At 41.9% G+C, this 22,793-nt stretch overlaps 1 protein-coding gene across 1 annotated transcript in view; it reads left to right on the top strand.

Moving 5' to 3' along the window:
- The window catches only part of CCDC171 (coiled-coil domain containing 171), a 131,892-nt gene that overhangs the window by 12,157 nt on the left and 96,942 nt on the right, over window positions 1–22,793 (top strand). The window contains exons 2-6 of the mRNA XM_040360270.1: window positions 9,870–10,032; window positions 12,816–12,939; window positions 16,611–16,785; window positions 21,514–21,704; window positions 21,999–22,124. Of these exons, the coding sequence (XP_040216204.1) occupies window positions 9,977–10,032; window positions 12,816–12,939; window positions 16,611–16,785; window positions 21,514–21,704; window positions 21,999–22,124 (672 nt within the window). The 5' untranslated portion in view covers window positions 9,870–9,976. The remainder of the gene's footprint in view (window positions 1–9,869; window positions 10,033–12,815; window positions 12,940–16,610; window positions 16,786–21,513; window positions 21,705–21,998; window positions 22,125–22,793) is intronic.

Below are 22,793 nucleotides of genomic sequence, written 5' to 3'. Positions count from 1 at the left end.
TTGCGTGGCGGGGGGGGGGGGTCCGTCGTCACACCCGGGACCCAGCCACAGCTCTGACAAATCTCGGCTGTGACTGTCTCACAGTCACACGGCCGAGCAGACCGCAGCCGCCTCACCCTCCTCTGTGTATACTACAAGTGCTGTGCGCCGTGCACAGCATTACGGGTCTGAAGTGGGGGGGGGGAATCTGTATTGTAGGAGGGGGGGTGTCTTTATTGTAGGGGGGCCTATATTGTAAGGGGGAGGTCTGTATTGTAGGGGGAGGGGGTCTGCACTGTAGGGGGAGGGGTCTGTGTAACATGTCAGCGGCTGAACGTCCCTACACTCATCTTGGTACACCCTGCACTCCGCTGCCGTAAGCAGCAGACATCTTGTTACACCCAGCCTGAACTATATGGGCTGGGTGTAACAAGATGTCTGCTGCTGCTTACTGCAGCAGAGTGCAGGGTGTACCAAGATGGGCGTTGCAGCATTTTTTTTTTTTTATATAAATTCAGTGTCATTTTTCACATCATTTCAGTGCCAGCCACCTGTCAGTGCAATCAGTGCCCACAAGTGCCACATATCAGTGCCCACAAGTGCCACCTATCAGTGCAATTAGTGCCATCTATCAGTGCTCACAAGTGCCACCTATCACTGCCAGCCACCTATTAGTGCTCATCTGCGCCAGTCACCAGTCAGTGCCCATAAGTGCCGCCTATCCGTGCCAGCCACCTGTCAGTGCCGCCTATCAGTCCCCATCTGTCAAACTGCCACATGACATTAAAAAAAAAGTATCGGTATTCGGTATCAGCGAGTACTTGGAAAAAAGTATCGGTACTTGTACTCGGTCTTAAAAAAGTGGTATCGGGACAACCCTAGTTATGACACCTGCCATTTGACAGTTTGAAACTTCAGTTGAGAGCAGAAGCAGGAGTGACAGTTAGACCCCTTTTACACTGGTGGCGTTTTTCAGATGGGAGCTACTCTGTGCAAAGCCATTGCACAGAGTAGGTAAGTATAACATATCTTAGATGAAAATAAATTGTATCTTTACAATCCCCCTAAATTAGCCCCTAGGGAGGCACCTGCTAGAATTGCCAACATTCAACACTTTTGGCTTCTCTGAACAAAAAAGGAAAATGGGGAGTACTATAAATGTATTTTTCAAAGCCACACTTAAAGCGATATTAAATCCCAAACCAAAAATGTAATATTGCAGCTTACCAATCATTCGATGGGGTGGCTGCATCAGTTTTCTTTTTTAGCTCTTTTTACCTGTTTTCACCTGGTTATCTGGTCAGTAATGCACATCCTGTATTCGAGAGCCCCCACTCTGGATGAATAAAAACAGGGGGACCTTTTGGACAGCAGGATTGTCAGTCTGCATGGGGGGGGATGTTGGATGTATTTCCAGATTTAAATACACTAACAAACTGAAGCCAAACTCCAGCTTAGACTGGGTTCACACTATTGCAAATTGGATGCGGATTACACCTCATCCAATTTGCAGGACATTTTAAAGTACATTCATTTGAATGAGGCTGGTTCACATATCTGCGGTGCATTCTCACCCCGCATTGCCTAAAAATGTGTGCGTTTTCTAGGCAGTGCAGTCCGGCTCAGGTGCGAACTCGGGCCCATTGACTATGGGAACGCTTCTGAACCGCACATGTCATTCAGTTGTGAACAGTATAAAATCCTGACCTGATCAAAAAATGACATAAAAGGCTGAACAACTACCTACTTTGTCAATTGGCTGTGAAACAGAGCTCAAACTCGCACCACACATGTGTTAACCCAGCCTTACCCACTTAAGCCCCGGACCATTTTGCTGGACAAAGACCAGGCCCCTTTTTAGCGATTCGGCACTGCGGTGCTTTAACTGACAATTGCGCGGTCGTGCGACATGGCTCCCAAACAAAATTGATGTATTTTTCCCCCCACAAATAGAGCTTTCTTTTGGATGTATTTCATCACCTCTGCAGTTTTTATTTTTTTGCGCTATAAACAAAAATAGAGCAACTATAATAAATATCCCCAACAAAAATATATAAAAAAACGTTTTTTTCCCCTCAGTTTAGGCCGATACGTATTCTTCTACATATTTTTGGGTAAAAAAATCACAATAAGCGTTTATTGATTGGTTTGCGCAAAAGTTATAGCGTCTACAAAATAGGGGATAGAATTATGGCATTATTATTATTATTATTATTATTATTTTTTTTTTTTTTTACTAGTAATGGCAGCGATCTGCTTTTTCTTTTTTTTATCGTGACTGCGACTTTATGGTGGACACTTTTGACATTTTTGGGACCGTTGTCATTTTAACAGCGATCGGTGCTATAAAAACGCACTGATTACTGTGAAAATGACACTGACAGTGAAGGAGTTAATCACTAGGAGGCGCTGAGGGGGTTATGTGTGCCTAGGGATGTGTTCTAACTCTAGTGGGGATGGGCTGTGTGCGACACGACAGTGATTACAGTTTCCGATTACAGGAAGCTGTGTACACTGTCCTGTCACTAGGAAGACTGGGGAAATGCTTGTTTACATCAGCATTTCCCCCTTCTTCCTCACCGTGACACGATTGCGGGTATGCCAGCGGACATCGAGGCCGTGGGACTGGCGGTTGGAGTCACGGAGCCCACAATGCCAGCTATAGATACGTCCTTCTGCCTGTCTGTGCCATGCTGTTGATGTAAATAGTCATGCGCTGGTCGGCAAGCAGTTAATGAGTATGGGTTACATATGTACGTTGCATTCACATTCCGCATTGCACAAAGATCATGTGCATTTTCTAGGCAGTGCGGTGCAAATTGCAGGCACTTATAGCTGGATTCAGAAAGCTTTACGCCGGCGTATCAGTAGATATGCCGTCGTAACTCTGAATCTACGTCGTCCTAAATTTAAGCGTATTCTGGAAACCAGATACGCTTAAATTAGGCTAAGATACGAGCGAGCGATACGATACGCCGTTGTATCTTAGGGTGCAATATTTACGCTGGCCGCTAGGTGGCGCTTCCGTTGAGTTCGGCGTAGAATATGTAAATTACGAGATACGCCGATTCCGAAACGTACGTGCGCCCGGCGCATTTTTTTTACGTTGTTTACGTATGGCTTTTTCCAGCGTAAAGGTAGTCGAACAAATAGCTGGCCTAGTCAAGTATGGCCGTCGTTCCCGCTTCGAAATTTTAACATTTTACGTCGTTTGAGCAAGTCGTCCGTGAATGGGGCTGGACGTAATTTACGTTCACGTCGAAACCAATACGTCCTTGCGGTGTACTTTGGAGCAATGCACACTGGGATATGTACACGGACGGCGCATGCACCGTTCGTAAAAAACGTCAATCACGTCGGGTCACCACCCATTTACATAAAATACGCCCCCCTCATCCTCATTTGAATTAGGCGCGCTTACGCCGGCCCCATTTACGCTACGCCGCCGTAACTTCGGAGGCAAGTGCTTTGTGAATACAGCACTTGCCTCTCTGACTTACGGCGGCGTAGCGTAAATACGATACGCTACGCCGCCTGAAAGATGCGCCGCCCTACCTGAATCTAGCCAATAATCTTCAATGGGAACGCATCTGATTTGCAGATGTCAAATCACATGCCAAATCTAGGCTAAAGCTGCACATGGGTGCTTTAAAGTGAAAGGTGAATGGGGCGTGGTCAGCCGCAGAACTGTATGGCTGCATTCTGAGGGAGCTCTCTGAGAACGGATCTCCCTGAGCAACTTACACAGCGACCTGTGAGCCCTAAATAACACAGAGCGATACTGGAACTTACCGGGACTGTAGCAGACATGTCGGCTAAGAGGAAGAACAGTGAGGGACCCCGCAAACTCAGCGCATTCTGCAGCCCGGGTGGGCTGCAGAGAGAACAAGATGGCGCTGCACCTTTCACCTCACTGCAATGCAGAACGGCGTGCTGCTCCCTCTCTCCATGAGGGAGAAAATCTCACAGCTACACCGCCCCAGCCTGACAGCGATCGCCTGGATGACATGCTGAGTCCAGTGAGGCAGAAAAGGAGGATCTCCCCTGAACAAGGTAATCCTCACACACCTCATACAGGCCTTGCCTGCAGCCTGGACAAAAATCCCTATGATGAAAAACTACAGGCTATGCCCACTACTGATTTACCAGTACTGGACACTACCTTTAAAGATATGATCATGTCTTTAAGAGGTGCATTACAGCATGATATGATTAGCCTTATGCACAAATCTAAATTGGAGATTGATGCTCTGGGAGAAAGAGTGGATTATATGGAGAATAAAATGTGCGATTTCACTGCTGCGCACAATGAATTAGTGGACTCCCACTTTGATCTAGAAGAAGAAATGAGACAACTCAGGATCAAAGTCGGACAAATTGAAGATAGAAATCGGAGAAATAATATAAAATTCAGAGGTATACCTGAGAATGTGAAGCCACCAGACCTAAAACGCTTCATTAAAACCATGATTTCTGATCTAATCCCTGCCACTCCTCAACAAGAGCTGGAAATTGACAGGGCACATAGACTACCTAAACCGCATTACATAGCAGAGAAAATACCTAGAGATGTCATTGCTAGGATCCACTTTTTCAATGTCAAGGAACAACTGATGCAATTCGCTCGGCGCCACTCGCCACTCCCAGATCCGTATTCTGGAATAATCCTTTACTCGGATTTCTCACAAGCGACAATCTTGGCTCGCAAAAATCTAAACTCGATCACTAAAGTGCTGAGAAACCATGGCATAATTTACAAATGGGGCTTCCCCACAAAAATTCTGGTAGATTTTAAAGGCACCTCATACACTATTAACGGAATGGAACAGGGTCTGAAAATCCTCTGCTCATGGGGTCTACTCCCAAACCAAGAAAATACCAAAATGGACACTACTACACCTGGTCCAATTTCCCAGGACTGGAAAACAGCTTAAAAATCCTCATGGCGATTAAAAAAAAAAAAATCCTCTCATGACAAGTTTTAATGTCCAGGCACAAACTGAGGCCTCACAAATTTCTTATGGCCATGTTTAAGGGCCTTTTGCAGCTCAGGGAATCCAGATTTTGAATAATTCCTGACTGGACTTCTCTCCAAGTTTTTACCCCCAATCGATTGGAAGTACATAATCATGTACATAGGAGTTGGAGCACAACAACTCCTATTCTTTTTTCACAGTTTTACTAAGCTTTTGTTGATTTTCCTTCCCTGGTTCGTTCACCATTTTCTGATTTTTTTTTTTCTGCTGCCTGTACACTATTTCTAAAGCAACACCACCATCTACTGGCAAAACAATATTACTACGCCACAATGATATACCATCTACCCACAAAAAAACTATCTCCTACAAGACTGAATCTACAACAAAGCATCCTCAACTGATAAGATATGCCACTTAAACTCATGTCTTTCAATGTCAAAGGCTTGAACAGCCCTCATAAAAGAAAAGCATTGTGGACAGATGCAATTAAATTCGGAAGTGATGTTGTTTGCATCCAGGAATCCCATTTCGTTAAGGATAAAACACCTACCTTCAAACACCATAATTTTCCCCACATTTTCCTCTCCAGCAACGAAAGAAAGAAAAAAAAAGGGGTGGCTATAGCTATCAAAGACACTGTCTCGTTCCAACAAATAGATCTCAAAACTGACACCCAAGGAAGATACATAATTCTGGTTGCCACCTTAGACAACGTGACATACACTATTGTCAATATTTATGCCCCCAATAAAAATCCCCACCAATTCATCCAAAAAGTGATTGGGAAGACAAGAAAAATTCAGAAAGGCCACCTCTTGATCTGTGGAGACTTAAACGCACCAATGGATACTGATATGGACACCTCCAAGAAAGGAAAAGCTCCCAGAAAGGGTCTTTCCAACATTTTCTCAGCAGAAGACCTGTACGATCCCTGGCCTTCATACCACAGAAAAAGACTTTACTTTCTTCTCCAATGTTCTGTACTCCAGAATAGACTATTTCATCACAGATAAAAATGCTAGTATTCACAACCTAACATGGTCTGATCACGCTCCAATCACTCTTGATATTAATTCAAACCAAAATTGCCCCAACAATTATCTTTGGAGAAACAATACATATATCCTCTCCCAGGAGAAACATAGATCTGTGATGAAAAAAAGGTCTAAAATAATTTTTTGATGTAAATGATAATATGTCCGTTAACAACACTACTCTATGGTGCGCCCACAAAGCATATGCGAGAGGTCTCTTAATTCAAATCACCGCTAGAGAGAAAAAAAATAGAAACAACAGGATTAACTCAATACTAGTAGACATTTCCAACCTTGAAAAGTTACACAAAAAAACCCCCAAAACATAATCTTAGAACGCCAACTCAATAACCTTAGATCTGATCTTGGATCCTTATTAATTGCTGACCATGACAAATATCTTAAAAAACTAAATTTAAAATACTACTCCCAAGGTAACAGAGCAGGTAAGTTAATGGCCTCCCAAATAAAACTTCGCCAACAAAAGAACAAAATTCATAAACTAACCCACCACACCTCAGGCAAAACAATCCTCAATCCTAAAGAGATAGCAGATACTTTCTCACTGTACTATGAGACACGCTATAATCTAAAAAATGACACTCTCACCCCCCAACCAAACGCTGATAACATCTCATCATTTTTAGACAATATTGTCCTTCCTTCCATTGATCCTACATCATTAGAATTACTCAACAAACCTATATCAGATGAAGAAATTATTAAGGTCATACACGAACTACCAAAAAATAAATCACCAGGCCCAGATGGCCTATCAGGAGAATATTATACGGCCTTTGAAGAAACCCTAGTCCCCTATCTTTCCAACCTATTTAATCAAGCAGCTAACTCAGAAGCCCTCGCAAAAGAACTGCTAGAAGCAATAATTATCACTATACCTAAATCAGGCAAAGATCCCACTTCCCCTATAAACTATAGGCCCATTTCCCTACTAAACTCAGATCTGAAAATCTACGCAAAGATACTGGCGAATAGACTCGTTAATATAATTCCCACTCTAATTAAATATAATTCCCACTCTAATTAAACCAGATCAAGTTGGCGTTGTTAAAAGTAGACAGGCCCCAGATAGCACAAGAAGAATGCTCAATATTATTAACTCTATACACAATAATCGAACCCCCGCCCTGCTCTTAGCTTTAGATGCTGAAAAAGCATTCGACAGAATGCATTGGGAATATATATCAAAAACCTTAACTAAATTTGGCTTTAACGGTTTTATCCACTCAGCAATCATGGCATTATATACCCAGCCCAACGCAAAGGTCTACACTTCAGGTATCTTATCTAGAAACTTCCCATTAACTAACGGAACCAGACAGGGCTGCCCCCTATCCCCTATAATTTTTGCCTTGGCTATAGAACCCCTAGCAGAATACATTCGATCATCCCCGAACGTCAGAGGTGTTACGATTGGCCAAGACGTGCACAAACTAGGACTATTCGCAGACGATATCATATTCACACTGACAGAACCTGACATATCTCTGCCTACAATACACGCAATACTAGAAAAATTCAAAGATGTCTCATACTATAAAATCAATCAGGAAAAATGCTTTATCCTCCCTATGAACATGCCAGACTCGACAATCAACTCTCTACGCACAACACATAAATACAATTGGGACAACAAATCGATAACATACCTAGGGATCCAACTCACATTTCCTCCAACAAAAATGTATGATGCCAATTTCCCCACACTTTTAGGCCAAATATCCCGTGACTTATCACATATTCAAAAAACCAACTTATCCTGGGTTGGTAAAATAGCCGCTTTCAAGATGCAAACTTTACCTAAAATTTTATATCTCTTTAGATGCCTCCCCATACCAATTCCTGCCAAGTTCTTTAAACAACTAGACAGCAAACTTAGACAATTTATCTGGAACAAAAAAAAAACCAGAGTTGCTTTTTCGATCCTTACTACTAAAAAAAATGCCGGTGGAATGGGCCTCACAGACATTAGAAATTATTATTTTGCTTCTATCTTAGATCAGATGAAACATTGGTTTAACCCAACAAATGACAAATTATGGGTAAACATTGAACGTCTAGCCACACACAATTTTGACCTCCATTCTCTCGCAATAGCTAGCGCCATTATCCCCAAGATAACAATCCCCAACCTAATAAGCATTAAAACTACTTGTTTCGCTTGGAAACACATTCTCTCAAAAACCAGACATGTAGAGAAAAAGGCTAAATTACATCTTCCCACAGAGGTCATTAATTATTGCAGAATCAGATTCTCTGTAAACGAGTGGATCAGTAATGGATATAATCTATACCAGAACCTACCCCCTAATGTTAAGAACATCATCGAGACTAAGATTGGTAAGTGTGCCCGACTGAAAGATTTCTCTCCCAGTAATTTGATCGAAATCCCTATGAACCTTTGGGAGTTCCTCTCTCCTCAGAAAAATGATAAAAAGAAAGGTATATCTTTCTTCTATGATGTGTTATCCTCCCAACTCTTTACCAAAAACACAAATATGCTGAAATGGGAAAAGGATCTGGACCAAATTTTTTTCCCCCGACTCAGTGGATTAAAGCATTTCAAACAATAAGTAAGTCATCCTCTTGCATTGAACACTGGGATAATGCCCAAAAAATAATTAATAGATGGTACTTAACACCATACAAGTTATCCAAAATTTATCCAACAGCATCCGACATCTGTTGGAAATGTAACGAGCAAAGGGGAAACCTCCTGCACACGCTTTGGAGTTGCAAGTCTCTAAAAAGTTTTTGGAACTCTATCTCATCCTTTATCGCCAATCTTATGGGCAACCTTACCAAGCTTACTCCTACCAACGCATTATTAGGTATAGATCTAGACAAACACCCCACTTTGTATAGGACTATTGTCTTACATATTTTGATAGCCTCAAGAATTACAGTGGCCTCTCTATGGAAATCCGCAGATGCCCCAAACCTACCAATGGTCATCACCAGATTAAACACCCAAGCTCAATTAGAACTATTATTAGCCTATAAGAATGATTCTATTATCCCCTATCGTAGAAAATGGAAAATGTGGTTAACCCACCCGAAAGCTTCCAAATATTTAAAAGATTCCTTACTTTAATAATCTTCCTATAGTCTGAAGAATAACAGTATAAAATACTAAATCTTTGGTATAGATAATGACTAACGGCAGCCTTTCTTTCTTTCAGTTTTCTCCATCCCTTCCCCCCCTCCTTTATTTGTCTTTACTTTAGCTGTATAGGTGTACCTCTGATCATCTTGGTGACCTCCCAGTCCTACAGTTTGTACCCAATTGGGGTAGACTGGCCGAGTCTAGTACTCGCTGAGTACCGTATTCTTTTTCTGTTAAATGTTTGCCTGTACATGGTGATTTATACTACTCAAGTTGTATATTGAATGCAACTATCTCAAGTGTTGTAAATTGATAAACCCAATAAAAATGTATTGATAAAAAAAATAAAGTGAAAGGTGAATTTGCTTTTCACATGATTGGATAAATAAAGTGAGTGTTTACATAATTCATATAGTGAAGATTTTCATCTCCTGTAGTAGATTGTCCTCACAATAACTACATAGCTGCACACATGGCTAGCCCTTAATAGTAAGGCTGCACTATTATCGCAGATAAAGGGATCCTTACATTACAAATGCTCCTTCTGCTGGTCCCCTTAAATGTCAGTGTTGATTTATGTGGGGACGGACAAATCACGTCATCTGTTTTCCATGGATAATATATTAAATTATAGTACTGATAGGTTGCCAAATTTGTGTCGCACAAGAAACATCCTGGATCACCGTGCATGCTTCAAACAAGGTTTAACTTCATTATTTGTGCTTTGTTTACTTGTTTTTTCTTTTGCAGTCTGTCATAGATCTGTGCAGCATGTCATCGTGGAGAACAGTGCCTGGAAGAAAGGAAGCAATTTAAAAGAACAGGCATTGTCCTGGTTAACAAAAACAGTTGCCACTATGGAAAAGATGACGTTCATTTCTCAAAACCACACTACTCATAATTCAATTAAAATGTAAGATTGGGATTAATTGGGATTTTAATTGTACAGACATTTTATATGTGAACAGCGTGTTGGTTTGTTGTTCCAGTAATATGCCATTATGTTAAAGTGATATTAAACCCAAAACCAAAAATGTTATATATTGCAGATTACCAATCAATAGATGCGATTGCTGCATTCCTTTTTTTTTTTTTTTTTGGCTTTTATCCCTTTTGTTTTCAACTGGTGATCTGGCCAGTAACATACCTCCTGTATTAGTAAGGTACAACTCTGGATGAATGAGAACAGGAGGCAAAGCAGACAGCCTTGTCAGTCTAGGGGGAGGGAAGTGTTAAATGTATTAGCAGATTTAAAGCGGACCTTCAGTAATTTGTTTTCATCTTCTGCCCTTGTTGTTTTAACTTTGGATAGTAAAACATTTTTTTTTTCTGCCAGTAAATAACTTATACAGCCCACTTCCTGTTTCTTGTCTGGTCATTCGCCTAGGCCTATGACATCATGCACAGCTCTCTCTCTCTCTCCCTGTTGTGAGATGTTTGCCAGGAAGGGAGGGGGAATGAGTCATAAAAGGTCCAATGAGAGCTGCAGAGCTGGAGGTGTGTGTCTGTATAAATCCACGAAGTGAATAGGCGGCAGCTTCAGCTGCCCACAGTTAAAATGGATGCAGACAGACTCAGTGGAGGGAGAATTCTGCAGCATATTTGGCAAGTACAGAATCAGAGTATATATAAAATAATATGCAAAGTGGTTGGAGGGAGGCTTCAGAATGGCAAAGATGTTTTTATTACAAATTATGTGAGCAGACTGCAGTTCCTCTTTTAAATACCCTAAGAAACTGAAGCCAAGCGCCAGCTCACACTTTATAATCAGTTACAGCAAACCGTTTTTTTTTTTCCTTTTGGATTGAAGGCTTCACATGAATAAATAAAAGCTGGTGACTGTAAGCACCCCTGTCGGTGTTTAAACGGTTTGTCTCCTACCATTTAAACTGATACATTCTGTTGGAAAGCTTGTGCTTTTGAGAAACAACCGACTTGGCTGGATCACCAGATGAACATATAAGAAAGAAAGAGCCTAAAAAACACAATGAGCTAGATTCAGGTAGTTCGGCGCATCTTTTGGCCGGCGTAGTGCATCTCATATGCGCTACGCCAACGTAAAACAGGGAGCCCAGAACAGTACGCTACTTGAAACCGCACCTATTAAAACGGTGCCGCAGAAAGACATTAGATGCGACTTCAGGTGCGATTTGTAAATTGCAAGTCGCACCTGAAGTCACACCGGTGTGAACGGGGACTTAGGAAGTCAAATGTCAGATGGGAGTCAACTGCACCTGTGGATAAACACTAAATGATCTCAAAGGCATCTCAAACTGATCTTGTATATAAACTTAATACACCTGAAAGCAAGCTGCATTTGCACGCCAACAGAAGCTTTAAGGCCAAGATCATACATCAGCAGTCTAAAGCCTCGTACACACGATAGGTTAACCAGAGGACAACGGTCTGAAGGACCGTTGTCATAGGTTAACCGATGAAGCTGACTGATGGTCCGTCACGCCTACACACCATCGGTTAAATAACCGATCGTGTCAGAACGCGGTGATGTAAAACACGACGACGTGCTGAAAAAAATGAAGTTCAATGCTTCCAAGCATGCGTCGACTTGTTTCTGAGCATGCGCGGATTTTTTAACCGATAGGTCAAAACCGATCGTTAGTAGGCATGACCATCGGTTACCAATCCATAGGTTCATTTTAAAGCAAGTTTTTTTTTTTTTTTTTTTTTTAACCTATGGTTAAATAACCTATGGGGCCCACACACGATCGGTTTTGACCGATGAAAACGGTCCTTCAGACCGTTGTCCTCTGGGTAACCTATCGTGTGTACGAGGCTTAACGCTTTTCAAAGGTCAGCTAGGTTTTGTTGGAACGAACACATCACAACAGCAATTCAAGTGTTGCTCACATTTCAAAAGTGTGGCATGTGGCATCCCCTGTCGGCTCTACAAGACACATTAAATTAGCCACAATACAAAGCATCATGGCCGTGGCATGTGTACAGCCCTTTCCAGCTGTATGGTTTTAGGTTGGTGGTCAGAGGGCGGTAAAGCCACAGCCTGTTTTTACTGCCCCGCCTCCCCATTGTCTGGTTACTATTTTACCAAAGGTAGAATGAGTTGGGACCTTCTTTAAAGGGGTTGTAATGGTAATTTTTTTCCCCTAAATAGCTTTCTTTACCTCAGTGCAGTCCTCCTTCACTTACCTCATCCTTCAATTTTGCTTTTAAATGTCCTTTTTTCTTCTGAGAAATCCTCACTTCCTGTTCTTCTGTCTGTACCTCCACACAGTAATGCAAGGCTTTCTCCCTGGTGTGGAGTGTCGTGCTCACCCCCTCCCTTGGACTACAGGAGAGTCAGGACGCTCTCTTTGTTGCAGATAGAGAAAAGAGCTGTGTGTTAGTGGGTGTCCTGACTCTCCTGTAGTCCAAGGGAGGGAGCGAGCACGACACTCCACACCAGGGAGAAAGCCTTGCATTACTGTGTGTAGTTACAGACAGAAGAACAGGAAGTGAGGATTTCTCAGAAGAAATAAGGACATTTAAAAGCAAAATGGAAGGATGAGGTAAGTGGAGGACTGCACTATGGTAAAGGAAGCTATTTAGGGAAAAAATTGTACCTTTACAACCCCTTTAACTTGCTGGTTATGGGAATATGCTTGTTTGAAGGGATAGGGTGTATTGCATTATGCAGGAATACTGAGCTTCAAGTATTGCTCTTTGTTAATCCATTTTTAGGTCGGAGTCCTCCAACCATGGAAATCAGCAATTGGCAGAGTTGGAGGAAACTGGGGAACTCCATTTGCAGCTTAATAAGATAAAGCTTGAAAATATAGCACTGGTGTCAACACATAATGAAGAGGTGAGTTCTTTCCTATAAGAATTTTTAAATATATATATATATATATATATATATATATATATATATATATATATATATATATCATACATACATACATACATACATACATACATACATACATACATACACACACACACACACACACACACACACACACACACACACACACACACACACATATATATATATATATATATATATATATATATATATATATATATATATATATATATATACATACATTTTTTCTTTACTTTGTTTTGATACAGTAGGGGTGGGTTAGAACCTTTGTCACATTCCAAAACTGTACAGTGGACTCTGGAACAGGACAAGAGGGAAAAACTTCCAGTGGAGACACCGGTTTTTAGTGACAGCTGTCAAACTTTCCCTCACGTTGGAGAGATTTCCCCTGACTAAAGCCTCGTACACACAATCGGATTTTCTGACGGGAATTGTGTGTTGACAGACTGTTGGCCAAAAATCTGCCCATTTGTACGCTCCATCGGACAGTTATTGTCGGATTTTCCACGGACAAATGTTGGATGACAGACTTTCAAATTTTCCATGGACAACAGTCTGTTGTTGGATTTTCCTATCGTGTGTACGCAAGTCAGACAAAAGTCCAAAGTACAAACACGCATGCTCGGAAGCAAGGCTCACCAAACACAACATTAGCAGAAGGTGCCCAAAGGATGGCACTAAAGAGCTGAAAAACCATGTAGTACGTCACTACGTTGGTGTTTGTTGGCCGACAATTGTGTGCTGTTTGTATGCAAGGCTGTACTGTCATTCATCTGGGACGGGAATCTAGGGGAAATCTTTGTAACGGGGACACGGGCAGAAATAAAAAACTTAAAGCGGAGGTCCACACAAAAATGGAACCTCCGCTGTCCGGATTCCTCCCCCCCCCCTCCAGTGTCACATTTCGCACCTTTCAGGTGTCTAAGACAGGTATTTGCGCCCACTTCTGGGCTTAGACCCCCGCAGTCTACGCCATGTCCGGCGCCCCCCCCCCCCGCTGTCTTCTGGGAGACACACAGGTCTCAGAAGACAGCAGGAACCTGTGGCATTGCGCATGCGCAGTAGGGAACCAGGAAGTGAAGCCCTTACCGAAGATGGCAGCATCAGAGGGACAGGTAAGTGTCATTTTAAAAGTCAGCAGCTGCAGTATTTGTAGCTGCTGACTTAAAAAAAAAAAAATTGGCGGACCTCCGCTTTAAAAAGATTTCTTTCTTGCTAAGAGCAGACATCACAAGATGCCTGACCATTAAAGCCTTACTCCAAGTTTAATGTCTCCTTTTAAACAACTTGTTTGGCCCAAACTATTTATTGCACAGGTGCACTTGCTGGACACGCTGCATTAATTGTATGTTACTTCAGCTATATACAGTATACAGCACTGTGTTCCGGAAGTGGGTAGGTACTTCCTGGAATGAAATAGAGGCAGGATTAGCACTGCTCAGCCATTCATGGGAAGCTTTGTATTATATGAATTATTGGCTTTCTCTGACTGGCTTGTAATGCCATCCACATCCCTGTCAATTAGAGAAAGCTATGTATGTAGTGCTAGGCCTGACTCACTGCCAGAACACAGTGCTGTTTATTTTATGTACCTGAGATTACATATAAGTAAAGGGGTTGTAAACCCTCATCGTTTTTCACCTTAATGCATTCTATGCATTAAGGTGGTAAAACCTTTGGTGATCCAGCTGCCTCCCAGAGCCCCCCTTTTTATTCACCTGAACCTAGTCTTTCCAGCAATGGGGATGAGCAAAGCAGCTCCAGCCGCTGTCTCGGGTCCTCATTGGATAGATTGATAACAGCAGGTGCTAGTGGCTCTCCCTGGGGGCACTCCAGATGAGGGGGGACCCGTGAAGTAAGTAAAACATGTTTGTTATTTAAAAAAATATATAGTGCAGCATGTTCCATATAGGGTGCAACAAGCTTTACAATCACTTTCATACAACGCACCTGTTAGTGCAGTAAATGGTTCATTTGAGGCAGCTTGGCCCAAACAAACTATTTAAAGGAACATTAAACAATTAAGTCAGCCATAGACGGTTCAAATCTCTACCTGTTCAGCAGAAACCAGGCAAGATTCGAACCATGTATGGGCAGACTGAATGTAGAAGAAAAAAAGGAGGGTGCACCGACCTAGTGCATTACCAAATAAAAAGTTTTATTAAAAGCAATAGTCCTACTCACTCAGTGAGTAGGACTATTGCTTTGTTTCTGCTTTTAATAAAACTTGTTATTTGGTAATGCACTAGGTCGGTGCACCCTCCTTTTCTTTTTTCTAGCTGTATGAACACCCACTGTTCTGAGGAGTGCTGCAAGACTTACGACTTTGCCTTAAACAAGATTGGACTACACCACCCATGTTTAGTGAAACACCTGAGCGCAGGAGATTTTTTGTTCTGCAGACTGAATGTACCCACGTTGATCGATCAACTTGGGTACAACCAACTTGCTGGATTTTACATTCGATTATTATTATATAATGGCTGCTAGCAATAATCACTGTGTTCTTCCGCGGGGGAAGTAATGGCTCCACAGGAGGGATTCAGGAAAGAAAATTGCTCCTTCTGTGGCTGACTTTAGGCTGATTTTCACCTTGTTACCTGGGTGTGACCTTCCCTGACTTCAAGGTTGGCCAAGGTATTACTTTTATAAAAATAAAAAGATCCCTTTTAAGAGCATTGGGTGGAAGTGACGTTTTGATGTCGCTTCCGCCCTGCAATGAAATGGAGACAAGTAGCCATCTTCCCCTCACGTCAGCCTAGGGAGACGATCCGATTGCCTCCACCGCTACCGCCTGCTCCGGTAAGCGGCGGAGGGCACTGGAGAGTGGCGGGGAGGGGGTCCTTTCCGGCCGCCGATAAACGTGATATTGCGGCGAATCCGCCGAAGAGACCACTTTTATCTTGAAGCGGACCGCCCACTCTTGAAGGTGACTAGCTACTACCATAACAACGGTATTCCTCTTCAATGTAGGAATGTAAAACGACGGCGGGCAGTCCGGAAGTGGTTAAGATTGTCACGATGACATGACTGTATTTGAATAAATGTAGATTATTGTACATATCATAAATACATAAGACATCCCCTGAAAATAAACCCTAGTGTGGTTTTTGTAGCCAAAATTAATATAAGACCCGTTTTTTTCGGGGAAACACGGTAAGTGTTATGTACCAGGTTGTGGTAGCATTAACATGGTGATCTATCGCATAAGTAATATGTGATGTTGTCCACTTCTTAAATAGGCTCAATTATCTGAAATTTACTTACTTTTTAAACCATTTTCCAGGTGCTATTATTTTTTATTTTTTTGGCAAATTGCAGGAAGTCTGCAGTATGTATATAAAGTATGTGGCAAACTTGCCACACATTTTTTACATGCCACTTTTTGCATTATGCATTAAAATAATGGCACAATATATTGACAATTTTATTACATGAAATGCAATATTATGATAAATCTGTCCCATTTCAACACTGTATTGTTGCCCCCCTGAAGAAAGTAACGGCAGTGCTGAAATGCAGGGTTCACGAGCATTCAAATGCATACAAATGTCAAGGAAGACTTAGCACCTATGATTTATTGGTTTAATTTGAATGTTGCAGAAGTTCTTAATAGTAATTATATGCTGATTTTTATATTTCTTTGCAAGTTGCGGGAATGGGAAAACCAGGTTGTCAGGCTTCGTTGTGAGGTTGAGAAAGGAGAGGCAGTTCGTCAAAGTCTAGAATATGATTTGGCAGTGGCAAGAAAACAATGTGGTATGGAAAGGATGGCTCTGGAAGAGGAGAAGGAAAAGGCCATCAAAATACAAGAACATTTTAAAGGTAAAATGATAACGATCTGTGCACATGCAGTCCACTTCATGGGCATTTATATGGATTTAACTTTTACCCCACACCTGGTAACGATGGTGAGGCTGCCGCTTCTGATTACTTGCCTGCTGTCACGGGGAGGCAGTTTGAGGGTGAAGGGGAGGGATTTGCAACATGTTACACTTGTATTTAGGTTGTAACATGTAACCTGGTTCAAAAGGTGAAGTTAGCCTTTAAACTGTCTTATATCTAAATAATACTGTCTACTCTACAGTGTTCTATGTCTTTGCTGTGGCTCATAGTGCCACAAAATAGTGGGCCTGTCTTTCTGATCTCCCATCTGCAGGGATGCATGCAGTATATCTACAGTATCTGTCTTGTCTGACACTATTCCAAACACAACTTTATGACTCTTACAGTAAAGATAGTTAAAGGGGTGTTCCAGGGAAAAAAAATGAAAAGCCAGCAGCTACACAATACTGCAGCTGCTGGCTTTTAATAAATGGAGACTTTCCTGTCCTGGTGTCCCTCGATGTCGGCACCGCAGCTGATGTTTCCCATCAGCTGTCGGGTGCTGCCGTCGCCATTGCGGGTAAGGGAACCCGGCACTGTAGCCTTTCGGCTTCACGCCGGGAACCCTACTGCGAATGCGCTAGGCCCGCTCCTCTCTCCTATTAGCCCAGCAGCCAGGGGAGGAGGGAGCCCCGCGGTGACATGACGCCCGTGGCCGGACTCCTGGAAGTGGGGAAGGATACCTGTCTTTGACATGTATCCTGTCCACCCTCCCCCCCCAAAAGGTGCAAATCGTGGCACCGGAGGAATCCAAAGAGCGGACGTTCCACTTTAGGGTGGAGCTCGGCTTGAACTCATTCATGACGGAGGGTAAAACAAATCCTCGTGCCTGAGCACAGTTTTGCAACTATGACGCATGGTAGTAAAACGGTACATATTACCCTGTATTTTTCGGGACAAATTTGGTGGTAAATGGTAATGAGTATGTCCTGATAAAATAAAATAAAATTCTCCTTCTGATGATGGCAGCAATACCACATATGTGGATGTTATTTGTTGTTTCTGACTATCGTAGGGCCCAGAAACGATAGTGAAAGTTTTGCGTTTTTTTTATTATATATATATATATATATATATATATATATATATATATATATATATATACCACCTAAAACACGCTCACACTGATACTAAATTTAAGAGTGATATATATATTGTAAACATTGGGGGTTTAACTCAATGGTAAATTTGTTTTTCAGCAAGTCCACAGCAGAGGGCATGGCAGCCCATTTTTATTTAAAAGCACAAAAATAACAGTTTACACACAGGATTGCCACGCAGGGGTTCTTCTCCAGTAATGTTCATAGAAACAAAATACCAAGCCTCCTGGCTCCCAGGCTCACTCAGCCTTGCAGTACCTGCTATACCTGGCCCACTCCTGGCCTCAACAGGATTCTCCAGCTTACTGTCTCCCAGACTTCCAGACTTCCTCCAGCCCCCTTGGACTCGCTAGCCACCTCAGGTCTACCAGCCTTCCCAGTCCGCCAGGCACAAAGTCCCCCCACACCAGGGATGTAGTCTTCCAGGGCAGACAGCTTTCCACACACACTGTGAATAGCCTGTGAAAAAATGTGTTATAAGTGAAAAGCAAAAAGTTCATAAGTGATATATGATCTTGCAATCTTCAGAGTCTTCCACCACACCAAATGTGTTCAGTGATTCCTGAGTGGCCAATTTGATGGGTGAAGGAATCGCTGAACAAATTTGGTGTGGTGGAAAACTCTGAAGACTGCAAGATCATATATCACTTATGAACTTTTTGCTTTTCACTTATAACACATTTTTTCACGGGTTATATATATATATATATATATATATATATATATATATATAATTTTTTTTTTTTTTTTTTTCTTATAGCGTGTCACATTCATTTTTTGAAGCTATTTTGAACACAATAGTTACATTTATTCTTGTATCTATTCATTTGTGTGTGCATTTTTGAGAGGAATATACGCATATTTCATTTGAGCGCTGCTTAATATTGCTGACACTGAAGTGTGTTTTAGTAGTCACCATATTTATTTCACTTTATTTCTTTACTTAAAGCGGCAGCTAGGATCCTTTAGAGGTTTTCCAGCCAGCGCAACGGTGGGAAGTCAAGAGGGCGGATTTATCTTGATTACCAATCATTTTTATTATAGGCTTACCTGTAGGTAAACATGGTGTAACTAGGTTTACAACCACTTTAAAGTGATACGAAACATTTGCATTGCTTACATTAATAAAAAATAAAAAAACAGTTACCCTATGCGACCCCCGGCTCCACCCTGTGTGAAGGGGAAGAGAGGGGAGAAGAGATCAGCGCTGTGCAGAGCTGCATCTATTCTCCCCTCTTTTCCTCTACACAGCATTCTAGCAGGAGCCATTGGTTAATGCTGCTCTCAATCAGATGCAGTTAAGAGGAAGTGGGGGTCAGGCCTATGTCCTGCTGTGTAAGTCTATGGAGCGTGGCTCCATAGATATACAGGTCAGGAGTAAGCATGCATCATTTGTCCCCCATAGTAAACTGCTTGCTATGGGGACACAAAAATAAGAGGAGGAGCCAAGATCACCACCGGGGACCCGAGAAAAGGAGGATCGGGGCCGCTCTGAGCAATACCACTGCACAGAGCAGGTAAGTATAACATGTTTTGTTATTTTAGTTACAAAAATAAATAAATCAGACTTTAGTAACACTTTACGATAGCCATGGGCAGAAATGCTGGAGGGTTCTCTGCAAAATAAAGCATGGAGACATGGATGGATGGCTGAGTTTGCTTTCAATATACAAAAATGAATTAAATAGCATTTTTAGTTTGTGGTGCTGTGGGTTAGTTCCACCATAAATTGTTATGTTATAGAAAGTACCTTACTTACATTGCTTGTCAGAGGTCACATGAGGTTTTGCAGGTCTTTCCTGTCCTCGGGAGGGAGGGAGCAGTTTCTGTTATTCTGCTGATGTATAAATCTGTGTCTGCACAGCATTGGTGCTGTGCCGGTCACAAGACATATAAAAAAGACTTTCAGAATAGAGAATTTTAAAATAAATAACTAATAGAAACCAAAGTGTTTTTTAGAGCTTCAAAAAAAATCAATATTTAAAAGCATATGTTTATTTTTTTGCAATAACATGGCGTAGGTGGAGTTTAAGTTGACTGACACAAGTTTTTTTACTTTGTTCACACTGTGTGTATGGGCTGGGACTAACAGGGAGGTAAAGCCTCTGTCAATCGCCCCCCTTTTTTTTTTTTTATCCTGCCCTCAGTGTTTAGCAATATGAGGGACACAGGGAGGGGGGAGTGTTATTTACCACTGTGTATATGCCCACATGTCATATGGGCTGCACAGATGAGGAAAAAGGAGCAGATGAACAGCTTTGAAGGCAACTGAAACTGTAACATGCCCAGTAGATGTCAACAGCTGATCTACACAATTTTAGGCTGCAGTGGGGATACAGACAAGGAGGGAGGGACAGTGAAAAGCAGGATCAACCAGGATTTTTGCAGTCTACAGAAGACAAATGCTGTAGTAGACGTGTGAGCAGTGGTGGTGTGTCGATAGTGGGAGTAGGAGCACCGCCCCCCTCTCTCCTGCACCGCCACTGAAAGTCAGCAATACATAGATTCATGCATTGCATGAATCTATTTATTGTCGCCGACACCACTGCTGCCCACTATCCAGATGGCCGGCCCCCCGGTGAGCGCCGGCCATCTGAATAACAGCAGTTGGTTGGCTTTGGAAGTGTCTATCAGAGCCAACAGCTCTGATAGGCTTTCCGATTACAGCCTGTTGGCTCTAATGGGCTTCCAAATTGTTTAATCAGGGGACGCACCGGGTGTGCGTTCCCTGGTTAACACTGACACGCGCCTCAGCCAGTCAGGTTCACCGGGTCTGGTTACCGGTAACCTGATTGGCTGAAGCGACATCGAGGGACAGTGGAGGGAGGATGGCTGACCCGGCAAAGGTAAGTGCCAGGTGGGGGGCAATCTGGCGGCATTTTACAGGGCAAACTGGCGGTTTTTGAGGGGGCAAATTGGCGGCAATTGATGGGCACAGTGGCGACAATTGATGGCACAGTGGCTGCGTTTGATGGCATGGCACAGTGGCGACAATTGATGGGCACAGTGGCTGCGTTTGATGGGCACAGTGAGGCTGCAATTGTTTTCTTGTTTTTTTTTTCGTTTGTTTGCGCCCCCACAATAATTATGAGCACCAGCCGCCACTGTGTGTGAGTATAAACACAATATAGCATGTATTGACAGTTTTTTATGATTTGGGTTTATTGACACTTTAGTAGTGTAGATTACACTTTTGTACTTCCTTAATTATGAGTGTAAGGAGATAGATTAAGTCGGTTCTGAGCTATATATGTTTTGGCAGATATCTTAGTGGCACAGTGAAACAACTTCTATCTGATCTACGCAGGATCTAGCTACAAAACTTTTCAGCAATTCTTGTGGCTCCAGATTGTGCTCAAAGGGCTTGTTACACAGAGCGATTTTGTTTGCTAGCAGACAAACCCTTGCCACTCTGTGGATCTGCTAACACATGTTGGGGGGGCGGGGGGTTAACAGACATACAATTGCTTGTAAAACTCCAATTTGTATACCTTTGGCTATAAATTGCATACACTGTTCTCTGAGCATGATTGCAAATATTGATTCTTATTTAATTTTCCTTCTACAGAAAAAATTGAAGTACTACAAAGACAAATGCAAACTTTACAGAGGCATCTCCAGACCACAGAGTTCAATTGGCAGGATACACGGAAAGCTCTTGAAATGGATTTGCAAACTCAAAACCAAGCCATTGAAAACTACAGGAAAGAGCTGGAGTCGCAAATGCTGGACAAGAGTAAGAGGGAATCTGTTATTCAGGTAAGTATGGTGTTGATTTACGAAGACTGGAGAGTGTGCATGGCATTCATTCAGCTTCTAACGTCAGCTTGTTTAATTAAGCTTTGACAGAAAAACCTTGAAACTGATTGGTTTCTATGCAGAGCTGCACAAGATTTTGCACACTCCAGTTTTAGTAAATCAACCCCTGTATTTCTATTTGGGTGATCTGTCTGAAGCGTGAGCTTAAAGTCATTTGTTTTGCAGTGTAAAATTTAAGAAAGGGGAAAAAAAGCATATTTAATATTGTCAATTTTTTTTTCTGCTCTGATCTAGAAACAAAATGAGACCATTCAAGAGCTACAACAAAACTTGCATCAATTGAACCTAAAAAACAGGGAACATAAAAGTGAGCTTGAATCGAGCCGTGAAAGAGAAGAGCGACTGAGAAATGACCTTGAGGTAAATGTTGCAACATAATGTAGATTGTCATTGTGCCAGATGATTCTACTGTGGTCCAAAATTTGAGGTTTACCAGCTATGTACTGTACCCCAACTATGTGCCTTCATTTGTCAGCCATTATTCAACTGAAAGACATATAAGTGGGTCTTTAAGGCAATTTTATTGATTAAACATAATAGTTGGCTTTTAATTTGCATATTTACTGACTTTTTTTCTTTAAAAAAAGAAGCAACTAGCCGGTATAAATTACAGGCACGCAGAGGCGCTAATACATAATTGTAACAGTCTGCAATTCCTCCACTATGCTATTAGAATTGCAGGCTGCCAAAAAAAAAAAAAAAAAAATTGCAGGCTGCCATGGGTATATATATCTTAGCAGCGTGTTTGTAAACATCGTTTACAGACACGGTTCAAGCTCCTTTTACATTAGCTTATCTCCAAAGTCACACAATTTCCCGTGTGACTTTGATGTCACTTTTGGTGCGATTTTGATTTTACTTTACACTCTGTGGAATAAAGTTGCATCAAAACTCCCACCAAAGTAGTGCAGGGTGTTTTTTTTTTTTTTTTTTTTTTTTTTTTTTTTTACGTTTTGGTGATTTGAACGGGTGCCATTGAAAAGAATGGTGTGTTTTTTAATCTTGTGACATTGATGTCCAAAGTCACAT

This window comes from Rana temporaria, chromosome 1 (genome assembly GCF_905171775.1).
Source record: "Rana temporaria chromosome 1, aRanTem1.1, whole genome shotgun sequence".
Taxonomy (NCBI): domain Eukaryota; kingdom Metazoa; phylum Chordata; class Amphibia; order Anura; family Ranidae; genus Rana; species Rana temporaria.
This window is presented reverse-complemented; position numbering and strand designations above follow the sequence as displayed.